The 18,451-nt window shown below is 49.9% G+C and overlaps 1 protein-coding gene across 14 annotated transcripts in view; it reads left to right on the top strand.

Moving 5' to 3' along the window:
- Nucleotides 1–18,451, top strand: part of DYSF (dysferlin) — a 247,256-nt gene that overhangs the window by 49,895 nt on the left and 178,910 nt on the right. For 8 of the 14 annotated variants that reach the window (XM_004369223.1, XM_004369219.1, XM_004369221.1 and 5 more), the window contains exons 4-11: nucleotides 785–890; nucleotides 10,370–10,484; nucleotides 12,468–12,673; nucleotides 14,686–14,814; nucleotides 15,245–15,307; nucleotides 16,275–16,325; nucleotides 17,546–17,576; nucleotides 18,200–18,315. In XM_004369223.1, the coding sequence (XP_004369280.1) occupies nucleotides 785–890; nucleotides 10,370–10,484; nucleotides 12,468–12,673; nucleotides 14,686–14,814; nucleotides 15,245–15,307; nucleotides 16,275–16,325; nucleotides 17,546–17,576; nucleotides 18,200–18,315 (817 nt within the window). Of the gene's footprint in view, nucleotides 1–784; nucleotides 891–10,369; nucleotides 10,485–12,026; nucleotides 12,120–12,467; nucleotides 12,674–14,685; nucleotides 14,815–15,244; nucleotides 15,308–16,274; nucleotides 16,326–17,545; nucleotides 17,577–18,199; nucleotides 18,316–18,451 lie in introns of all 14 variants that reach the window. The other 6 variants (XM_004369217.1, XM_004369211.1, XM_004369213.1 and 3 more) reach the window with 1 other exon arrangement.

Below are 18,451 nucleotides of genomic sequence, written 5' to 3'. Positions count from 1 at the left end.
AATACATCCATAGGTATCGGGGTTAAAATTCCAACACATATTTTGTGGGAGACACGATTTAATCTATAACAATGTGGTTTACCCACTTCTTAGTTTAGGGAAAACCCAACCGTTTTCCTTGGCACTCTTTGAACTGTCCCTTCACTATCACCATGTGGATGACCCACTCTTCCTAAGAGCCCATCCATACACGACTGTTCCCCTCAGAGATACAGCCTCACAGTGTGGGTGGTATGGATGGTGCTGGGGCTGTCTCTCCGCCCCAATTTTCTTTTTTCAGGCTGGGTCCTTGAAGACAGGCAGGTTTCTTTGTGTTTCATTTACAATCATAACTGGCTAGGTCCTGGGAACTAGCAGAGACAGCCTGCGTAGACAGGGGTCCTATGAGATGCTGAGGCTCAGGTGCAGCGCGGGTCTGATGGTGAGAAACTGCCCCTGTCTTCAGGAGACGCTGACCTGTGGATTGTCAAGGTCTGCTGGGGGAGACAACCCTTAGCCCAGTCTGACAGGGGAGGCAGGGCTGGGCCTCTGGGGACAAGCAGAAAAGGGTCAAGGTTGACAGTGGGGGAGGGGGAAAGTGTGGCTCATCGTTCTCCTACACCCAGTCTTCCCAGGAGCCTGGCCTGCTAGGGATGGTGAGTGGGGCTCTGGCGGAGGAGGAGTCCCCTGAAGGAGACTGGTGTTCTAGATCAACTTTGTATGGCAGTGGTGGGATGAGGGTTATGGTGGGAAGAGCCAGGAGCTTTAGGCTATTTTTCTACATTCTACTTTTCTCCCCTGCCAGGTTCCTGGGAGAAGCCAAGGTCCCACTCCGGGAGGTCCTTGCCACCCCTAGTCTGTCCTCCAGCTTCAATGCTCCCCTGCTGGACACCAAGAAGCAGCCCACAGGGGTAAGTGCCCATGGAGCTTCTGCACTAGGTTGACTTTTGGTCTGAGGCCTTGCCTTGTGCCTCCCTCCCTGGGCTCTGCTTTCTGACCCCAGAGGTATGTATAGTCCACCTCCCAGGAACCAGGCCTGCCCCTACTCCCTCCGCCTCAGCCAGGGCTGCGGGGTGCCCAGGAGGGGCACTGGGCTGAGACAGACTTGGGTTGGAGTGTGAGGCTCAGGCCACAGCACCACCTTCCTCTTACGGTGTTTCCAGGCCCAAGTCAGACTTGTCTTACACCAGCTTGGTTGGCACCTGGGTCTTTTCCTTTCTACTTGGCTGCCTGTCTTCCCCAGAGGGAAGCACAGTCACCTCCTGGGATTGTTTTTTTTGGGAGAAACCCGGTGTCTTCCCAAACTTCCTCCGCAGCCTTGGTTGTGGCTCCCCAATCTCCCTGCCTGACCTCCCTCATGGCCCAGCCCCTTCTCCAGATTTGGAATATCTGAGTCATCTGGGTCAAAGATGACAAGGGAAGGAAGACAGACATCCCCTTCGCCTGCCCACTGGGATCTGCCAGACCCCTTCCTTTTCCTCCATTGTCCTTCCCGCCCTGCCCCCAGTCTTAGCAGTGCTCTCCCAGTCTGAGCAGACAATTCCCGGCCCTCATCTCTGGCCTGCTGTTATTTTTAGTGAGCTAAATATACTCTGTGGAGTTCTTTCTTCCTGGTCAGTAGAATTCCTGACCTTCCCTTTGGGTCAGCCCTGTCTCCCAGGATGCACCGGGGAACTACTGATTTGGAAATACTTCTTCCCAGTGGGGCCTGGGGGATTCTGGGCCCTGAGTTCTCTCAGACTCTGTGTGTGTGTGTGTGTGTGTGTGTGTGTGTGTGTGTGTGTCTATGTGTGTGTGTGAGAGAGAGACAGAGACAGAGAGAGAGGCTGAGAGTACTTGGCTGGCTTGGGGAGTCAGGAAATGGCTAGCTTGGGCATAGTTCTTCATGGCACCACCCACAACTGGTTACTAAGATCTGGAGAAAGGGGGTGACTGACTGAAGTCACACAATGAATCGATATCCAAACAGGAACATGAGTCGGGGGATAGAAGGGACTTGGATGGACTCCAGGTTCACTGGACAAGTAGTTCCCCACTCTTCTGATGCTGGAGTTTGCTCCCAAGGTGATTTTCGCCAGCGATGCCTGCGATGCTTCCTTGACAGGGAGATGCCCACTTCCTAGGAGAATCCGTCCCTTTCTCAGACAGTGCTCACTGTTAAAATGTCCTGCCTAGTGCAGTATTCACTGAGTCTGTCTCTGTCACCCCCTGAGCCCCCTCTTATCCTCTCTAGACTTGTTCTTGGAGTCAAGGAGGACTCCAGAGACTTCTGGGACTACCTGTTCAGGGGATCCCGAAGAGGGCAATGTTGTTGTTGTCGTCAGCTGCCATTCAGTCGGTCCCCGACTCAGGGCTTTTCTTCCTAGTCTGTATTAGTCTGGAAGCTCTGCTGAAACCTGTTCAACATCATAGCAGCACGTAAGCCTTCATTGACAGACAGGTGGTAGCTGCGCATGAGGTGCACTGGCTGGGAATTAAACCTGGAGAATCCACCACTGAACTGCCATTGCCCTGTTCGAGCCTAAATGCGTAGAGCACTAACGCAGGGATTGTAGGCATCATGGCCACTGGTAAGAGTGGTATTTTGAGTCAGGAGATCTGCTTTGTGCTTCTCTATCACATCTCAGGGATGGGGCTGCCTACTTTGCGTATGTATTGGTCCCCAAGGTCTCAAACCAGGATCTCTCACTTTCTTACTGAGCTGCTGAAAGAACTCTCCATTCTAGCCCTATCTGCATCCATGACAGTTGCTTCCTCAAGTTCTCCTGCACCTGCTCCCTTCTAAGTTTTAAGGCTCATCCATATTCCACTGTCTGGGCTTCAGGCTCTCCATCTGGGAACCTACTGCCTTCTCTTCCCTGGGCTGGGCCCCCCTGGTGCACTGCAGACCTTGACAACCCTTTACCAACCATGTCTCCAAAAGGGTGTGGGAGAGCCAGAAGGTGATGGGTGGGAGGAGGGCCAGGCCCTGCTTCGTCTAGCTCCCGGGGAGAGGCAGGACCTCCTTCCCTGCTGCCCAGGAGGCAGCTCTGGCTGTGGAAAGGGAGAAGGACCAGATTCTAGTCCTTGACAGCTCTAAGTCACCGTGCAGCCCCAGGAGGGTCCCAAGACGCTCTGAGCTGGGGCTTCGCATCTGGAACCTGGGCTGGCTGCAGTGCAGTGGAAGGCACAGGAAACTTGGGATGTGCTCAGAAAGCACAGGGAGCCCTGCTCAGGAGCTGAGGGTTCTCAGTGGCTGAACTGAGGGTGGGCTCACTGGCCATTCACCGAGGCCTGACTTCTGGGTTGGGCCCATTGGGCAGAGCCTGCCGCGAGTCCCCGTTTGGTTGCAGCTGAATTCCCTCTGAAGGCTGAAGGGACCTGCTGGTGGAGTGATGGGAGTGAAGATGGGGTCTGTGGGATCCTTAGAAAACCCCGGAAGGACTGAGAGGAGGAGGAGGGCCTGGGAGAGGTGTGAGGCCCTGCTGCATCTGTCTCTCAGTAGTCTCACCCAAGTCCCTTCAGATATGGCACCCTGGGCTACGTCCCATGGAAGATTCCAAATCCACCCTCAGACAGCTTCCAGACTAATGCGGGAAACCTTTCTCCTGTCTTGGAGGAGCCTCTAGGCACATGTGGTTGCTGGGCCCACATGTAGGAAAGAATGAACATACTCACAAATGTATGTTGAGAGCAGCTTATAATGAGGATATGGATATGCAGTGAAAACTGGTGGTATCACCTCAGCTTTAAAAGCCAGAGTCAGATCAGAAAGGGGAACTCATAGGGAACAAGAACATATGAAATCTAGTGGCTTGGTGGGGTCAGGGTAGCCAGGAGGGTGCTGCATGTTGGGAGCAGGGACCAGAGGTGGCAGACACAATACTCTGGTGAGTCTCTGAGTTTCCTTCAAGGGGTTTGAAGATTCTGCCAGCCACCCCTACATCAGCTCAGAGCCACACCTTACCCTCTACCATGTCTGGAGGTTGTCTGAGGGAAAAGTAAGTGAGACCCAGGCATGTAATGGGGCTTGCCTGCCTACTCATGAAGAAGTGTGTGTTGGGGCAAAGTGGTATCTGGCTGGTCTAGGGTTTGGTCTTGCTGAGCTGAATGTTGGAGAGCTGTGGCCCATGAGGTAGGTGGCAAGCAATGGAACTGAGCATGGTGGGATGGGCAAAGGGCCCTAGAGTCTGGCCACATAGATTGTAGGTCAGCCAGGGGCCTGGGAGGATCTGATGATCCTTTGCTTTGCCCTCAGTTTCCTGGGTCCTTTTAGCCTAGGAACCAGAAACCTCCAGAGTTCTGCTTCTTCTGATATTGTTGACTGTGGACCCCAGGATGGCAGACATGAGTGACTGAGGTTACCCTGAGCCTGAGGTTACCCTGCTCTGGGGCATTGTGTTTTGGTGGACACATGACTGATAATGGTCTTGTGGTAGGATATCATGGATTGAATTATGTCCCCCAAAATATGTGTTGTAAATCCTAACCTCTATGCCTGTGGTTGGTCATCCCATTTGGGAATGGGTTGTCTTTGTTATGTTAACGAGACAAGATTAGTGTAGGGTATGTATTGAGTCAATCTGTTCTGAGCTATAAAAGAGATTAAACAAGCATGCGAGAAGCAGAGATGGAGGAAGAGAGACACTAAGCCACATGAAGATCTCCCAGGAGCAGAAGCTCAAAAGAGACAAGGCCCTTCCTCCAGAGAAGACAGAGAGAGAAAGCCTTCCCCTAGAGCTGGCACCCTGAATTTGGATTTCTAGCCTCCTAAACTGAGAAGAGTTTAGGTGGTTTGTTAATGCCACTGACTTGTGGTATTTCTGTTATAGCAGCATTAGGTAACTAAGACATAGGATAACTTCATGGTGATGCCAGAACTAGGGACCTGAGGAACTGGGCTGTCAGATGGGTATGCTGAAGTGGAGGGCCTTGAAGAGGGTCCCACTGGGAGCCCTAGGCCAAGATCATGTGGTCCAGGAAAGCATGGAGCTCACACATGTTCCACAGGAAGAAAATCTCCGTTCTGGTTATGGTCTGGAGAAGGGGACAGGGGATGAGGTATGATGTCATGGTAAGGGTGTGAGGTCCTGACCCTGGTTGGGGTCAATGGGCATGTGCCCCTTTCCTCTCAATCCCCAATAGAGCTAGTGGTCTCCAGTATTAACTATGCCTGATCCTGAAGCAGGTGTCTGGGTGGTACAAATGGTTTGTTCTCGGCTGCTCACCTAAAGGTTGGCTGTTTGTACCCGCCCAGTGGCACTGTGGAAGAAATGCTTGGCAATCTACTTCTGTAAAGATTGCAGCCAAGAAAACCGTATGGAGCAGTTCTACTCTGTAACACATGGGGTCTCCATGAGTCAGAGTCGACTCCACGGCAATGGGTTTTTTTTTTTTTGGTTTGGTCCTGAAGCAGTGGTCCCAAGAGCCTGCCCCCTTGGTGGTGAGATCTGTTTCTAGATCCTGGGCTATGCTCTGTAGCTGCCAGGGATGTCCCTGTGCCTCCTTGTGGACCATATAGAAGATGGTCCTGGCTCTGTGCTGGAAGTCTAATTCAAGAGCCAGGGGCCAATGGGATGTTCCCAGTTCTTTAGAAGTTTGGCCAGTTCTTTAGAAAGGGCTGTCAGCGTAGGTGTACCTGATGCTTAGGAAATCCCAGGAAGTGCTACTTAGATGGTCTTTGGACTCTGGGGCTGCCGCTCCATCCTGGCCTGTGGAGGGCTGCTCTAGAGCCCCTGGGCCCAGGTGCTGTCACCCAGGCCATGCGTGGAGCAGGTACACTCCTGTGGCGCCACCTGGAGATGTTCATCAGAAGCCCCCAGGTGGTATGGAGGGTGTAGGTAGCAGGGCAAGTACCTAAAATAGGAAGGGATGGTCTTTAAGGGAATCTGGTTTCTGGGTCAGGGTTCCCCAGTCACCAAGGGTTAGAAGAACCTGGGGCCTGAAAGGGGATGAAGGACAGCCAAGGCGTGCCCTCATCAAATTGTTGCTCAAATGTCCTCCCCTCACTGGGGTCCACTCAGATTTAATACTGCAACCTGCACCCCTCCTGCTCTCCCAGTCCCTCTGACTCTGGTTTGCTTTTTCTTCTCGTTCTAGTATACTGTATAATTTATGTGTTTATTTCATTTATTATTTATTGTCAATCTCCTCTGCCAGGATGTCTGCTGTGGTGAGTCTGGGGCCTTGGTGTTGTTCATGGTAGTATCCCAGTGTCTTGAACAAGTTTGTCTCATAGCAGGTGCTCGATATGCATTTGTGGGAGAAATGAATAATCTAATGAATGAATGGGTCAGGCCAGATATGTTAGGCAGGACCCTGTGTTTCAGAAGCAGACCCAACTCAGCTGAGCCAAGCAAGCACCCCACACAGGGCCAGCTTCACAGGCAGTCACACAGTGCCCTGTTGTCAGAAGGGCCCTGAGCTTGGCTTAATGTTCTGTTGTCGCCATATTGAAATTCTTAATCACTGTTGAACAAAGGGCCCTGTATTTTCCTTTCACACTGGGCCTGCATATTACGTAGCTGGTCCTGACCCCACACTACTCCTGGAGGATGGGAATCAGCATGAGTGGGTGGGAGCTTTATATGTCTCTGCTGAGTGAGATTCCTGTAGTTACAGCAGAAGCGGATTCCCCAGATTTTAAAACACCTTTTATTTTGAAATGATTGAAGATTTACAGAACAGTTGCAAGAATAGTGCAAAGACTGTTTTGTCCTAAGCCGTTTGAGATGACTTGATTGCCAACCTGCTGGGCCATTTTCTACGATTATGGGCATTCTCCTATATAACCACACTACAACCTTCCAAACGAGGACATCATCACTGATGCAGCACTACTAAGGAGCCCTGGTGGTGCAATGGTTAAGTGCATGGCTGCTAACTGAAAGGTTAGTAGTTCAAACTCACCCAGTGGCTCTGCAGGAGAAAGACCTGGTGATCTGCTCCCGTAAAGATTACAGCCTAGAAAACTCTATGAGGCAGTTCTACTCTGTCATATGGGGTTGTTATGAGTTGGAATCGACTCCATGACACCTGACAACCACCACAAGCAGTACTGCTGTCTAATCCACAGAACCCCCACAAGTTTCACCAACTTTTCCAACAGTGCCCCTTGTGGCAGAAGGAGTCAAGTAAGGATCATATGTTGTATTTAGTTGCCCCATCTCTTAAGTGTCCTTCCGTCTGGGGCATTTCTGACTTTCATAACCCTGTGACCTTGGTACCTTTGGAATTACAGGCTAGTTCTTTTGTAGAATGTCCCTCACATTGGGTTTGTCTCATGTTTCCTCATGATTAGATTTAGACTAGTTTCCTCATGATTAGATTATATTCCATTATCTTCGGCAGGAATATATAACTCATGCTGTGTTGTCCTCATGGCATCCTATCAGTGCACAGTTTTGACTTATTTCATTACTGTAATATTAACCTTGGTAGCATCTGCTGGATTTCTCCACTATAAATAACTTTCCCCTCTTTCTAATTAGTAAGAATTTTGTGGGGAGGTACTTTGTGACTCTGTAAATATCCCATTCCTCATCTAACTGTTACCCACCAGATTCGACATCCACTGTTGTTTCTTGGTTGAATTCATTATTATTTTGATGGATGCTAAATGGCGATGTTCTAAATCAGTTGTTTTTCTGCATCGATCAGTTGGCATTCCACTGTGAGGAAAAGCTGTCTTCTCTCTCCATTTATTGTTTATTTATTTATATCCATATGGAGCCCGGGTGGCTCCGTGGTTAACAGCATGGCTGCTAACCAAAGGTCGGCAGTTCCAATCCACAAGCTTCTCCTTGGAGACCCTATAGGGCAGTTCTACTCTGTCCTGTAGGGTTGCTATGAGTTGGAATCGACTCGATGGCAACGGGTTTGGTTTGGGTTTTTTTTGGATTCATATATTCCTATAATAGACTATTTTCTTAATAATGTACTCCAAATGTAACATCGACATCCAATTTTTAGAATAGAATGTTTTCTGTATTCTTAATTTCTTCATTGATTTAATCCATTACTATCATTATTTATTTTAATGTTTAAATTGTCCCAGCATCGGCCAGTGGGAGCTGATGAAAGCTGGCGTCTGTATCCTTTCGATATGTTTCTATCCTTCTTTGAGCATTTTTGTCCTTATTTCTTGCACACAATGATGTTCCCGGCTCATTTTGTACCTTCCCTGTTCTAGACCTGGCATTAGTTATTTTTCCAGAGCCCAGCTTGCTTTTGGATGGAGTGGAGGAAAGCCCAGGAGAGTTGTTAAAAACGTGGATGCCCAGGCCCACCCGAGACCGACTGAATCGGAATTGCCAGGAGCCGGGAGTGGGTGTGGGCGGGGCTGGGAACCTGGGGCTGGGACCCCGGGAAGCTGTTCTTTTCTCTTTGGGTTGCAGGAGCTTTGGGTGTAGGGCGCGCCGGCTACTCAAGTGGCGACCCCTGGTGGTGGTTCGGGAACTCGCAGTGGCAGTTATGGCAGTGCCTTGGATCCTGGATTTAAAGGGCTCGGTTGCCTTACGGGGCCTCCTCCCGGGATCTCCAGGGAGGCTGAGCTGCTCTGGCACTGCATCCTTTAGTGTTCTGCGCCCCACCTCCCCACCGGTCGTGTCTTCCTTTAGCTTGGCTGCTCCTGGGACCCTCCAATCAGGAGGGTTCAAACTCGGGATCGTGATACATCCGGGACCTTCAGCCCCTTCCGTCAGGGAACCAGAGTTTGCTCCAGGGCAGGGCCTATCATTATTTCCTGGATACCAGGAAAATATTCTGAAAGACAAAACAAACAAAAAGGCCTTCTTTTTAAGGATACTCATTTTAGCTTTATCATAACAAAAATTTCGCGACCATATCTAACCCTAATATTACTCAGTAGGGGTGTCCAGTGAATTATCTTAGAGCTGCTCAGCTTATGCATTATTAAAAATGATGTTTATATAAGGTTCATCAAAACCTGGGGAAATGCTTATGGTCTAACTTTAAGTAAAAGGAAAATGTGTTGTTGTGTGCCGTCGATTCAGTTCGAACTCAGCGACCCTGTAGGACTGAGTAAAACTGCTCCACAGGGATTCCTAGGCTGTAATCTTTACAGGAGCAGAACGCCAAGTCTTCTCCCTCGCGAAGCGGCTGGTGGGTTCCAACCGCAGACTTTTCGGTTAGAAACCCACTGCTTAACCATTGTGCTACCAGGGCTCTGACCAAAACCAAGCCAAACCCATTGCTGTTGAGTCAATTCCAACTCATAGCAACCCTATAGGGCAGAGTAGAACTGCCCCATAGGGTTTCCAAAGAGCAGCTGGTGGACTTGAACTGCTGACCTGTTGGTTACCAGCCGAGCTCTTAACCACTGCGCCACCAGGGCTCCACCAGGCCTCTAGGGTACTGTATTTTATATACAGCAGAGCTGCATAAATTTGTTTAAAAAGGCTGGAGACAATTATATCAAAATGTGACTAGTGGTGGAATTATGGACAATTTTTCTTTTGTATTATTTTTCTTCTTTAAGGTTTTTTACTTTCCAAACTTTCTTCAGTAAAGCATGTATTACTTTGATAATAAAAAAAAAATAACAAAATAGAAAAAACAAGTCTTCCCCAGGAGGCTTACTGAGGTACTGGGGGAGGGCTCAGCCAGGTCCCTGCTGGCCTAGGAGCTGCAAGGCTGGTGAGCCTGCTGAAGTGGTGCCCTCAGGTTCAGGCGAGCCTTTGAACAGTGCTGGTTTCCTGGCGGGGTCGGGATCGGAGCACAAGACAGCTTTCCCCCTCCGTGTGAGTGGTGCCATCAGTTGCTCTTCTCCCTGATGGTCAGAGCTGGAGCTGCTGGGGTGGGGCAGAGAAATGGGGGCTTCTAGAAGGGCAGAGGACCCAGAAAGGTGAGCAGCACCCAGAGACCCAGGCTGTGGCCTGAGCAGAGCAAAGCTGAGTTATCTGTGCAGAAGCAAGGGAGGGGCCTTGGCTAATCAGAGGCGCCAAGGGCGACTTTTTCCTGAAGAGGGACCTAGGCTGAGAGTTGAAAAATCCTGCAGGAGAGGTTGGGTCCCTGATTCACTTATAGGTAATTACTATGTGCTCTATCAACTAATGTAATCCTCGTTTTGACCCTATGAGGCAGATGCCGTTGCTATCACTACCCCCATTTTACAGATGAGGAAACTGAGGCACAGAAAGGTTACATGTCTTGCCCAAGGTCACACAGCTCCCGAGTAACAGAGCTGGGATTCAAACCTGACTTCAAATTCTGGGCTCTTAACCACCTGACTATGGTCACTGTGGGTGGCTTGGCCACAGCCTTCTATACCTGACCCCTGTCAGAGACAGATTCCTTGGTGGGAGGGATGCAAGAAACAGGAAGGATACTGGAGAGCAGTGGTCTGAGGCCAACACGCTAACCTGCTCCCCCCCACCCTCATCTCTTCCAGGCCTCGCTGGTCCTGCAGGTGTCCTACACACCACTCCCCGGAGCCGCGCCCCTGTTCCCACCCCCTGCTCCTCTGGAACCTTCCCCGACTATGCCTGACCTGGACGTAGTAGCTGGTGAGGAGCCCACCCTTGCCCTGGCCATGGTGCCCGAACCTGGGGCTTGGGGTCCACGGTGAAGCCTCAGCCAGCCTTTGCTGCCTTCCCCAGGTTGGGGACTACCCAGGCCTGGAGAAGAGAGGACAGGGTAGATGGGAGTCTCGACAGCTGCCTTCGAGGCCAAAAGGCTGCCATGCAGAAACGGGCAGGAGCAGTGCTCCCCTAGGTGCCACTGGGACTAGTGTGAGGAGCCTGCCCGCCACTGTCCAGGAAGGGGCTGTGCTGGGCTGGGCAACTGCAGCTCTGAGGTGGGTGGGTACATTAGAGGATGTGCCCGTGCGTGGGTGAGGTTTGTTCCAAGCTCTTCCTGGGGCCCCACCCACTCTGCAGAGCCACATGCTTCCCTACCGTCTGCACTGGGTGGCGCTGGGGATGCCATGTGACAAAGGAGCTAGCTTTACTTGAAAGAGTCCTTAGCTGAAGTTAGGGGATATCGTTTGAGTCGTGCCTTTGACACCGAGTAGCTGTGGGACTTTGGGCCAGCCACTCTTTCTGGATCTACGTTTTACCATTTGTGAAATGAGGAGATTGAATTAGCTCTGAGGTGGCCTTCAGCTCTCTTCACTTGCCTCTGCCTAGCTGGTTTGTTGAGTGAGGTTTGACTTGCCAGTGGTGGGCCTGGGAGGACAGCTGGGAGCTGCCTCTGCTTATCCAGCCTGCTGGGTGGGGAGGAAAGCTGCACAAATGGGCCCGTAGGGGACATGCTCATGGGTGAGATTCTAGAGTTTCTCTCATGGTGAAGGGAGCTGGAAGCAGACACATCAAAACCCGAGTAGCCATTTTCTCCAAGTGCGCCCTCAGCCTGTACCCGGAGCCAGGGGTGATTAATGAGTAAGCACGGTATGCACTGGCTTGCATTGAGCAAGGTACGCACTGGCTTAATTGTATTTACTTGCTGATCTGTGGTGAGCAATTTCGCATGGGTTTCACCACGTCTGTGCTGTGGTGGGGGACAGGTGAAACTGTGCACTGCACATTGGTGGGAAGGCACAATTGGACCCGTGCGTACCTTGCTTATTTACCTTGCTTGTTGGGTAATCCGGCCCTACCCAGAGCCCAGCCCCATGGGAGGCCTTGTGGTGAGGGAGGCAGAACAGGGGCCATCTTATTGGGGTTCAGCACTGTCCAGGCCTAGAGGGGTGGAGATCAGTCTGTACTGGGGTAACCTCAGAAATCCTGAGCTGGACTGGAGTTGGAATAGGTTGAGGAGAGGATGAAGAGGTGTTCCTGGTGACACCAGGTGGGGAGGCTGGAGGGCCCCGAATCATCTAGGGCCACTTTGAAGTGGATTTGACAGAGAATCAGGGAAGCTTCTGAAGGTGACCAATTCCCAGTCCTGTCTGGAAGGTGGTGAGAAGACACAGTCCTGACAGACACAGCAGCTTTGTGCCAGGCTGGGGCCTGCAGGAAAGCGGGGCTGGGGTTGAAGTGCAGTAAGTTGGCTTCTTCCACCCCAGCTCCCACCTGTCCTTCCTGGGCTGTGTCCTGCCCATGTGCCAGGTGGGGGACAGAGCCGGGCCGAGACTTGGTCCCTGCTCAGTGACAGCACCATGGACACGAGATACTCCGGAAAGAAGTGGCAGGCTCCCATGGGTGAGACACCGGTCAGAGCTATCCCAATCCTACAACCGTAACTGTCTCACTTGCCGCCATTGTCAGCTCGCTAGAGTGGGAAAAGGTGGTTAGAGGGCTCATCCTGCAGGACTTGGGGTCGGGAGGCTAGGGCCATTCTTATTTTCTTCCTGCTGACTAACTGGACTGACTGCCCTCTGAAGCTGTTCTTCTTTCCACCTTATCCATCCTGGCTCAGCCGATGGGGAAGGGATGGGGGAGGTGGGTGGTGGGTCTTCATACCCACGCCCGTTGGATCCTCCACCATCAGGTTGGGTCCCATGGGCAGGGCCAGAGGGACTCAGCCCTCATCAGTGCCCTCTGCCCCAGACACAGGTGAAGAGGAGGACACCGAGGACCAGGGGCTCACGGGAGATGAGGCGGAGCCATTCCCGGACCAGAGCAGCGCCCAAGGCCCGGGGGCTCCCACCACCCCGAGGAAGCCACCTTCTCATCCTCCCCCCTACCACCCTGGGAGCAAAAGGAAGAGAAGCGCACCCAGAAAGCTGCTGTCGGATAAACCACAGGACTTCCAGGTGACTGGGTGGGCTGTCTGACCCCAGTCAGCAACTTTAGCGCTTGGCAGCTGCTAATGCCTCGGTCTGTCCAGATACATGTGGGATCCTAAAGGCCCCTCCTGGGTCAGAGTCTGGTTTCCCTGGACTGGGGAAAGATGCTGAATGCAGAGTTCATGTCTTGGGGCCTCAGAACAAGCCCCTGCCCATGGCCTTAGACAGGGTTTTGCTCTACCAAAAAAAAAAAAAAAAAAAAAAAGGCGAAGGAAGAAAGGAAGAGATTCAGCACATCTTTGTATCTGTTTTCCCAACCAGGGTTTATGCATCTATCTAGCTTCTTGCTACTCAAAGTGTGGTCCATGGACCAGCAGCCTGGGCATCACTGGGAGTTTGTCAGAAGCACAGAATCTCAGGCCCCACCTCAGACCTGCTGAATTGAAATCTGCATTTTAACAAGATCCCCAGATCTAAGAAGTACTGTCTGGCCATCTTGTTTCCCCTCTGTCCATCCCTCTATTATAGCCATGGATTTTTCTGAAAGTCATGTGGAAATTGAATTTGTCCAAGCTCCTCACAGAATAAAGACAGTAATATTACCCCCCTGACATATTTTTATCCAAAAATCCATCCCATTTTATTTGCCCTTCAATTTTGGTCCTTTGCTTATACTCTTTCTCTTTCTGCAGAATTTCCATTTTGATGTAGTCACATTTAAAAATATTAATTGTTCAGAACAACTTTTAAAGTTAAAAACAGGGAACTTAAGTTCTCTGCAACACATCATAAAAATAGATTTCATTTCTAAATCACACTTATTTAAGCAAAAGTTCCAGCTGTAACCACTGTGTTTGTTCTGAGAGGCAAAATTCTAACTTCCATTTTATTATTTTTATTATCCTTAAGACATATTCTTATTGCCTTTTTTCTTTTTACACAAATCATATATGTTTAAGATGGTGCCTGGCTACCGCCAAGACCAGTCTGACAGGGATCACTACAGAGAGTCTCGGACAGAATGGGAGAAAAATGTAAAACAGAATTCAAATTCACAAAAAAGACCAGATTTACTGGTCTTACAGATACTGGAGGAACCCCGAAAACTATGACCCTCGGACACTCTGCTAACCTAGAACTGACACCTTTCCTGAAGCCCACTTTTCAGACAAAGATTAGGCAGGACTATAAAACAAAAAAATAACACACATGAGGAATGTGCTTCTTAGTTCAATCAGATATATGAGACCAAATGGGCATCTCCTGTCTAAAAGCAAGATGAGAAAGCAGGGAGGGACAGGAACTGGACGAATGGACGCAGGGAACCTGGAGTGGAAAGGGGGAGCATGCTGTCACATTGTGGAGATTGCAACCAATGTCAGAAAACGAATGTATAGAAATTTTTGAATGAGAAATTAATTTGAGCTGTAAACTTTCACCTAAAGCACAAAAAAATTTTAAAAAATGTTATATATGTTTAAAAGAGCCCTGGTGGCACAGTGGTTAAAGCGATCGACTGCTAACCGAAAGGTCGGTGGTTCAGAACTGCCAGCGGTTTCACAGGAGAAAGACTCTGCTCCCGTAGAGATTTACAGCCTTGGAAACCCTTTGGGGTCGCTATGCGTTGGAATCGACTCAATTGTAGTGGGTTTGGTTTTGGTATATATGTTTACTATAGAAAATTCGGAAAATACAGCAAAATGAATAGAATAAAATCACTAATCCACCTTCCTATTGTTACTAATAATATATCCTTCGATAGTAGGCTGTTTTTTTAAAGAGGTTTGATCAATCAATCAATAAATAATTGCCTGGCTGTTCTTATATGGAATGATTGAATTTTATAGCTGCAAGGGACCTTGGTGGGAAAATAGGATTATTTTTATATTGCTCTTCCTAATTTCTTTTCAATACCTTTCCCAGGATGCCCACAGTGAGACAGCCCTGGAGATTTCTGACTCTCTTGGGGTGAGGGTTAGAGGGCAGGTGGTCCTATCCTTCCCACCTGCCTAGTCCTTTCTCTTTCCTCCTACTTTCAGATCAGGGTCCAGGTGATCGAGGGGCGCCAGCTGCCAGGCGTGAACATCAAGCCTGTGGTCAAAGTCACCACTGCCGGGCAGACCAAGCGGACACGGATCCACAAGGGAAACAGCCCACTCTTCAACGAGGTGGGGGACACTGGCCAGGGCTCCCAGCCTGGGGCACACCCATTAGGCTAGGACCTTGGTGGACCTTCCACACTGGGACCCCAGAGCAGACACCTGGCCAGGCGTTGGAGGGTTTTGGTAGAGGGCCCTAACTTTGGGTTGAGATCTGTGACAGGTCCCGGGCGGGCTCTCTGAGGAGCTGGAGAAAGGGCTCCAGCCCTTATTCCTGCCTGAGTCTCCTGCTGTGCTCCACACTCTGTCATCCTGTAGGGCCAGCCACCCACCCTGTCCCTGAGATGACACAGGGCTGAGCTCAATCCACACTTCCTGCATGGACTGAAGTCAAGTTGGCACCACAGAACTGCCAGACTTGTGGGTGGTGGCGACCCTCTCCCCCAGCTGGGGTTCAGCAGGCACTGATTTGTCTCTCTCTCTCTCCCGGAACCAACAGACTCTTTTTTTCAACGTGTTTGACTCTCCTGCAGAGCTGTTTGATGAGCCCATCTTTATCACGGTATATCTCAGCAATCAAAGCTGTGTGCACATGCATACATGTCAGTGTGTGTGTCACAGTGCACGTGTGTGTGTTTGTGCCCATGTCAGTCTGCATGTCTGCATGTCATTGGGCACAGGCACATTTCATGTGTGTATATGTGTGCGTGTCAGTGTGCATTTGTGTGCACACCAGTGTGCATGTATTTGCACGCAACATGTGTGTATGTGCGTGTCAGTGTGCACGTGTGTATGCGTCTGCATCTGTGTCTGCCAGTGTGTACACGGGCCTGTCAGCGTACAAGTGTGTACATGTCAGTGTGCATGTGTGCCTGTGAGTGTGCCTGTCAGTGTGTGTGTGTTTGTGAGAGAGACAGACTCAGAGGGAGAGAAGAGAAACGTTAAGGCTGGGCATGGATGATGTGGAGCAACTTTCAGTCAGGCTCTGCTAGTCACAGAAACGCCTGCAGCAGCTCAGAAGGGAGGCTGCAGCTGGGTGGGGAGACCCCACTGTCCCGCATCCCCCAGGTGTCTCAGACCAGGGCCCTTAAATCCCTGGTTGCAGCAGACACTTTGGTCCTCATCTTATTTTATTTGTCCAGTGCCTGCTTCTGGCAAGATTCTCTTTCTTTGGACCTCCGCCCCCTCCCCCCGCCCCCACACCCGGTGTAGTATCATGGTTAAAAGTGTGGACTCTGGAGCCAGGCTGCCTGGATTTTAGTCTTGGCTATGTCACTTAGGAGTTGTATGATTCTGTACAAATCCGGTAATGTCTGTATGCCTCTGTTTCTTCATCTGTAAAATGGAGGTAATAATAGCACCTGCTTAGGACGCTCTCTGGACCAGAGTAAGTGCTGTCTAGGTGGGACTCCTGTTTTGGGAGACTTGCTGTGGCCTGAAGCTGGGTGAAGTTTTGGTGGGGCATCTGGTCCCTGTCTGGGCCTCACCTCTGCTTGTAAACGTGAGTTTTCACTTGTCTTTCCCCCCAGGTGGTAGATTCCCGCTCCCTCAGGACAGACGCTCTCATCGGGGAGTTCCGGGTAATTGTTTTATTTGCTTTTGAAAGCAGTCGGTTCTGGATTATCCATGAGTGGAGGCATTTGTGGATAACGTGCAGGGGCTGGTGCTCCAGAAACCCTGTTCTCCTGGGTCTGGGTAGGCCGTGTGGGATTGGAGTTTTGGCAGCCTTCCCCCTAATTCTGACGGTTTCAGGCCAGCGTGACACTGACTCTGGACTGGGAGGTGGGATCTGGATGTGACTTCTGGGGTCTTAGGGGCAGTGGAGAGAACGGGGAGCCTGTTGGGCCTGCTGGTTTTCTCTGGACAGAGAGAAGCGAGAACTGACTGTACCGTTCAGCTCAGAGGCTGGGTTAATAAACTGCATGGAGTAAAACCAGTACAACAATGTGTGGCAGAGTAGAACTGTGCTCTGTAGGATCTTCAGTGGCTGATTTCTCAGAAGTAGCTCTCCAGGCCTTTCTTCTGAGGCACTCTTGGTGGACTTGAAGCACCAACCTGTCAGTTAGCACCAAGTGCTTTAACTGTTTGCACCACCCAGCGATGCATGAAGTAAAGGAACTAATAATGGGGATCTGAATGGCACTTTAATGTAATTTTTATTGATTTCCTCATTTTTGAAACTTCAAGCGTTTATCATAAGGAAAGAAAAGGCACAGGCTTATTTTAACCTGCCACTGCTATCCAGATAAAATATGCCTCCCTTCTCTGGAAAGCAGTCATGAGGTAAAAAGCTACATCTGTTTTCCTAGAGAAGCATTCTGTAAAGGAATGAGCTTCAGCCTGAGTCATTCTGTAATAAATAGGACCTCAACTGTGTTTTGAATCTCTAATCTTTGAAATGCATTCATGTTCTGTGAACCCAAGGGTTAAGTTTAAAAAATTATTATTTTGTTATCTTTTTCCAATTATAAAAATAATCTATGCCTTTCATAGAAAATTATAAAGCACAGGAAAGAATAAAAAGGAAAAGAAAAAAATCACCCAAATTACCACCCAGAGATAGCAGTGTTACCATTGTTATATTTCCTTTCCTCTTTCTTTTTATGCGTAGATAAACTTCTAAATTGGGATTAAAATGTGTTCTGCTTTCTTTCCATATAATGTTATATGAAGAACATTTCCCCAGGTCACGAGATGTTCTTCAAAGAACATGATTTATAATGGAATTGTATAAAGCATCATACTTATGTAGTACTTCAGGGACAAGAGTCTGATTTGCGTTTCCTGTCTTTGTTTTCAGATGGACGTGGGCACCATTTACAGAGAGCCTCGTGAGTTGAGTTCTCACCATTTGGCCCACATCCTTGCATTTTCGTTCTGGAGGCTGCTTGGGGACACCCATTTGGGACTCTTACTCTTCCTCCCTGGGAGTTTTAGATTTGAGAAGAGGGGTTTGAGCTTGGTGGTGAGAGCTACAGGAATGAAGAGAAGGCAGGGTTTCATGCACCAGGTAAAGCAGGTCCTCAGGAAGATCAACCCTCACCTGTGCCTACAGTTGGCCTAGTCAAGGGCGTCAATTCTGGAATGTCCTGAGCAAGGGTTTCTGGAGACTGTGGTATCCTCAACAAGGACAGGCCATTTGGGTGATGAGTCTAGGATTTCTCCATGCCCTGATTTCTGTCCTGGTCTGGGCCTCCTCAAGTCCCTGAGAGGGGGAAAATGGCCTCTAATACACTTGGCCTTGACAGCCTCTTGTAGGGGCTCCTGTTAATAATTCTGACTCTCACCCACATGAACCCTCAAAGTCCTTTTGATTCTAGAATTTGAGCCCTTCCCCAGTGTCCCAGTGGACGAGCCCTTCAACTCACCTACATGTGGCCCTGGATTCCTGGAAGTGGTTGCAGGTATGGGCCCTTCCAATTCTAGGGTCACCCATGGATACTGTCTCTTTTAGGTCATGCCTATCTCAGGAAGTGGCTGCTGCTCTCGAACCCTGACGATTTCTCTGTTGGGGCCAGAGGCTACCTGAAAGCGAGCCTTTGTGTGCTGGGGCCCGGGGACGAAGCTCCTGTAAGTACGCTGCCCTGAGTCTCAGTGCTTCATACAGCACCGGATGGTGGAGACACCAAACAAAAAATGAAACAAAAGCTACTTGATTTTTTCTGATTTAAAAGAATATATGTTAGTTGTGAGAAATGCAGAGCAT

The sequence above is a fragment of the Trichechus manatus genome, unplaced genomic scaffold, assembly GCF_000243295.1.
Source record: "Trichechus manatus latirostris isolate Lorelei unplaced genomic scaffold, TriManLat1.0 scaffold00004, whole genome shotgun sequence".
NCBI lineage: Eukaryota > Metazoa > Chordata > Mammalia > Sirenia > Trichechidae > Trichechus > Trichechus manatus.
This window is presented reverse-complemented; position numbering and strand designations above follow the sequence as displayed.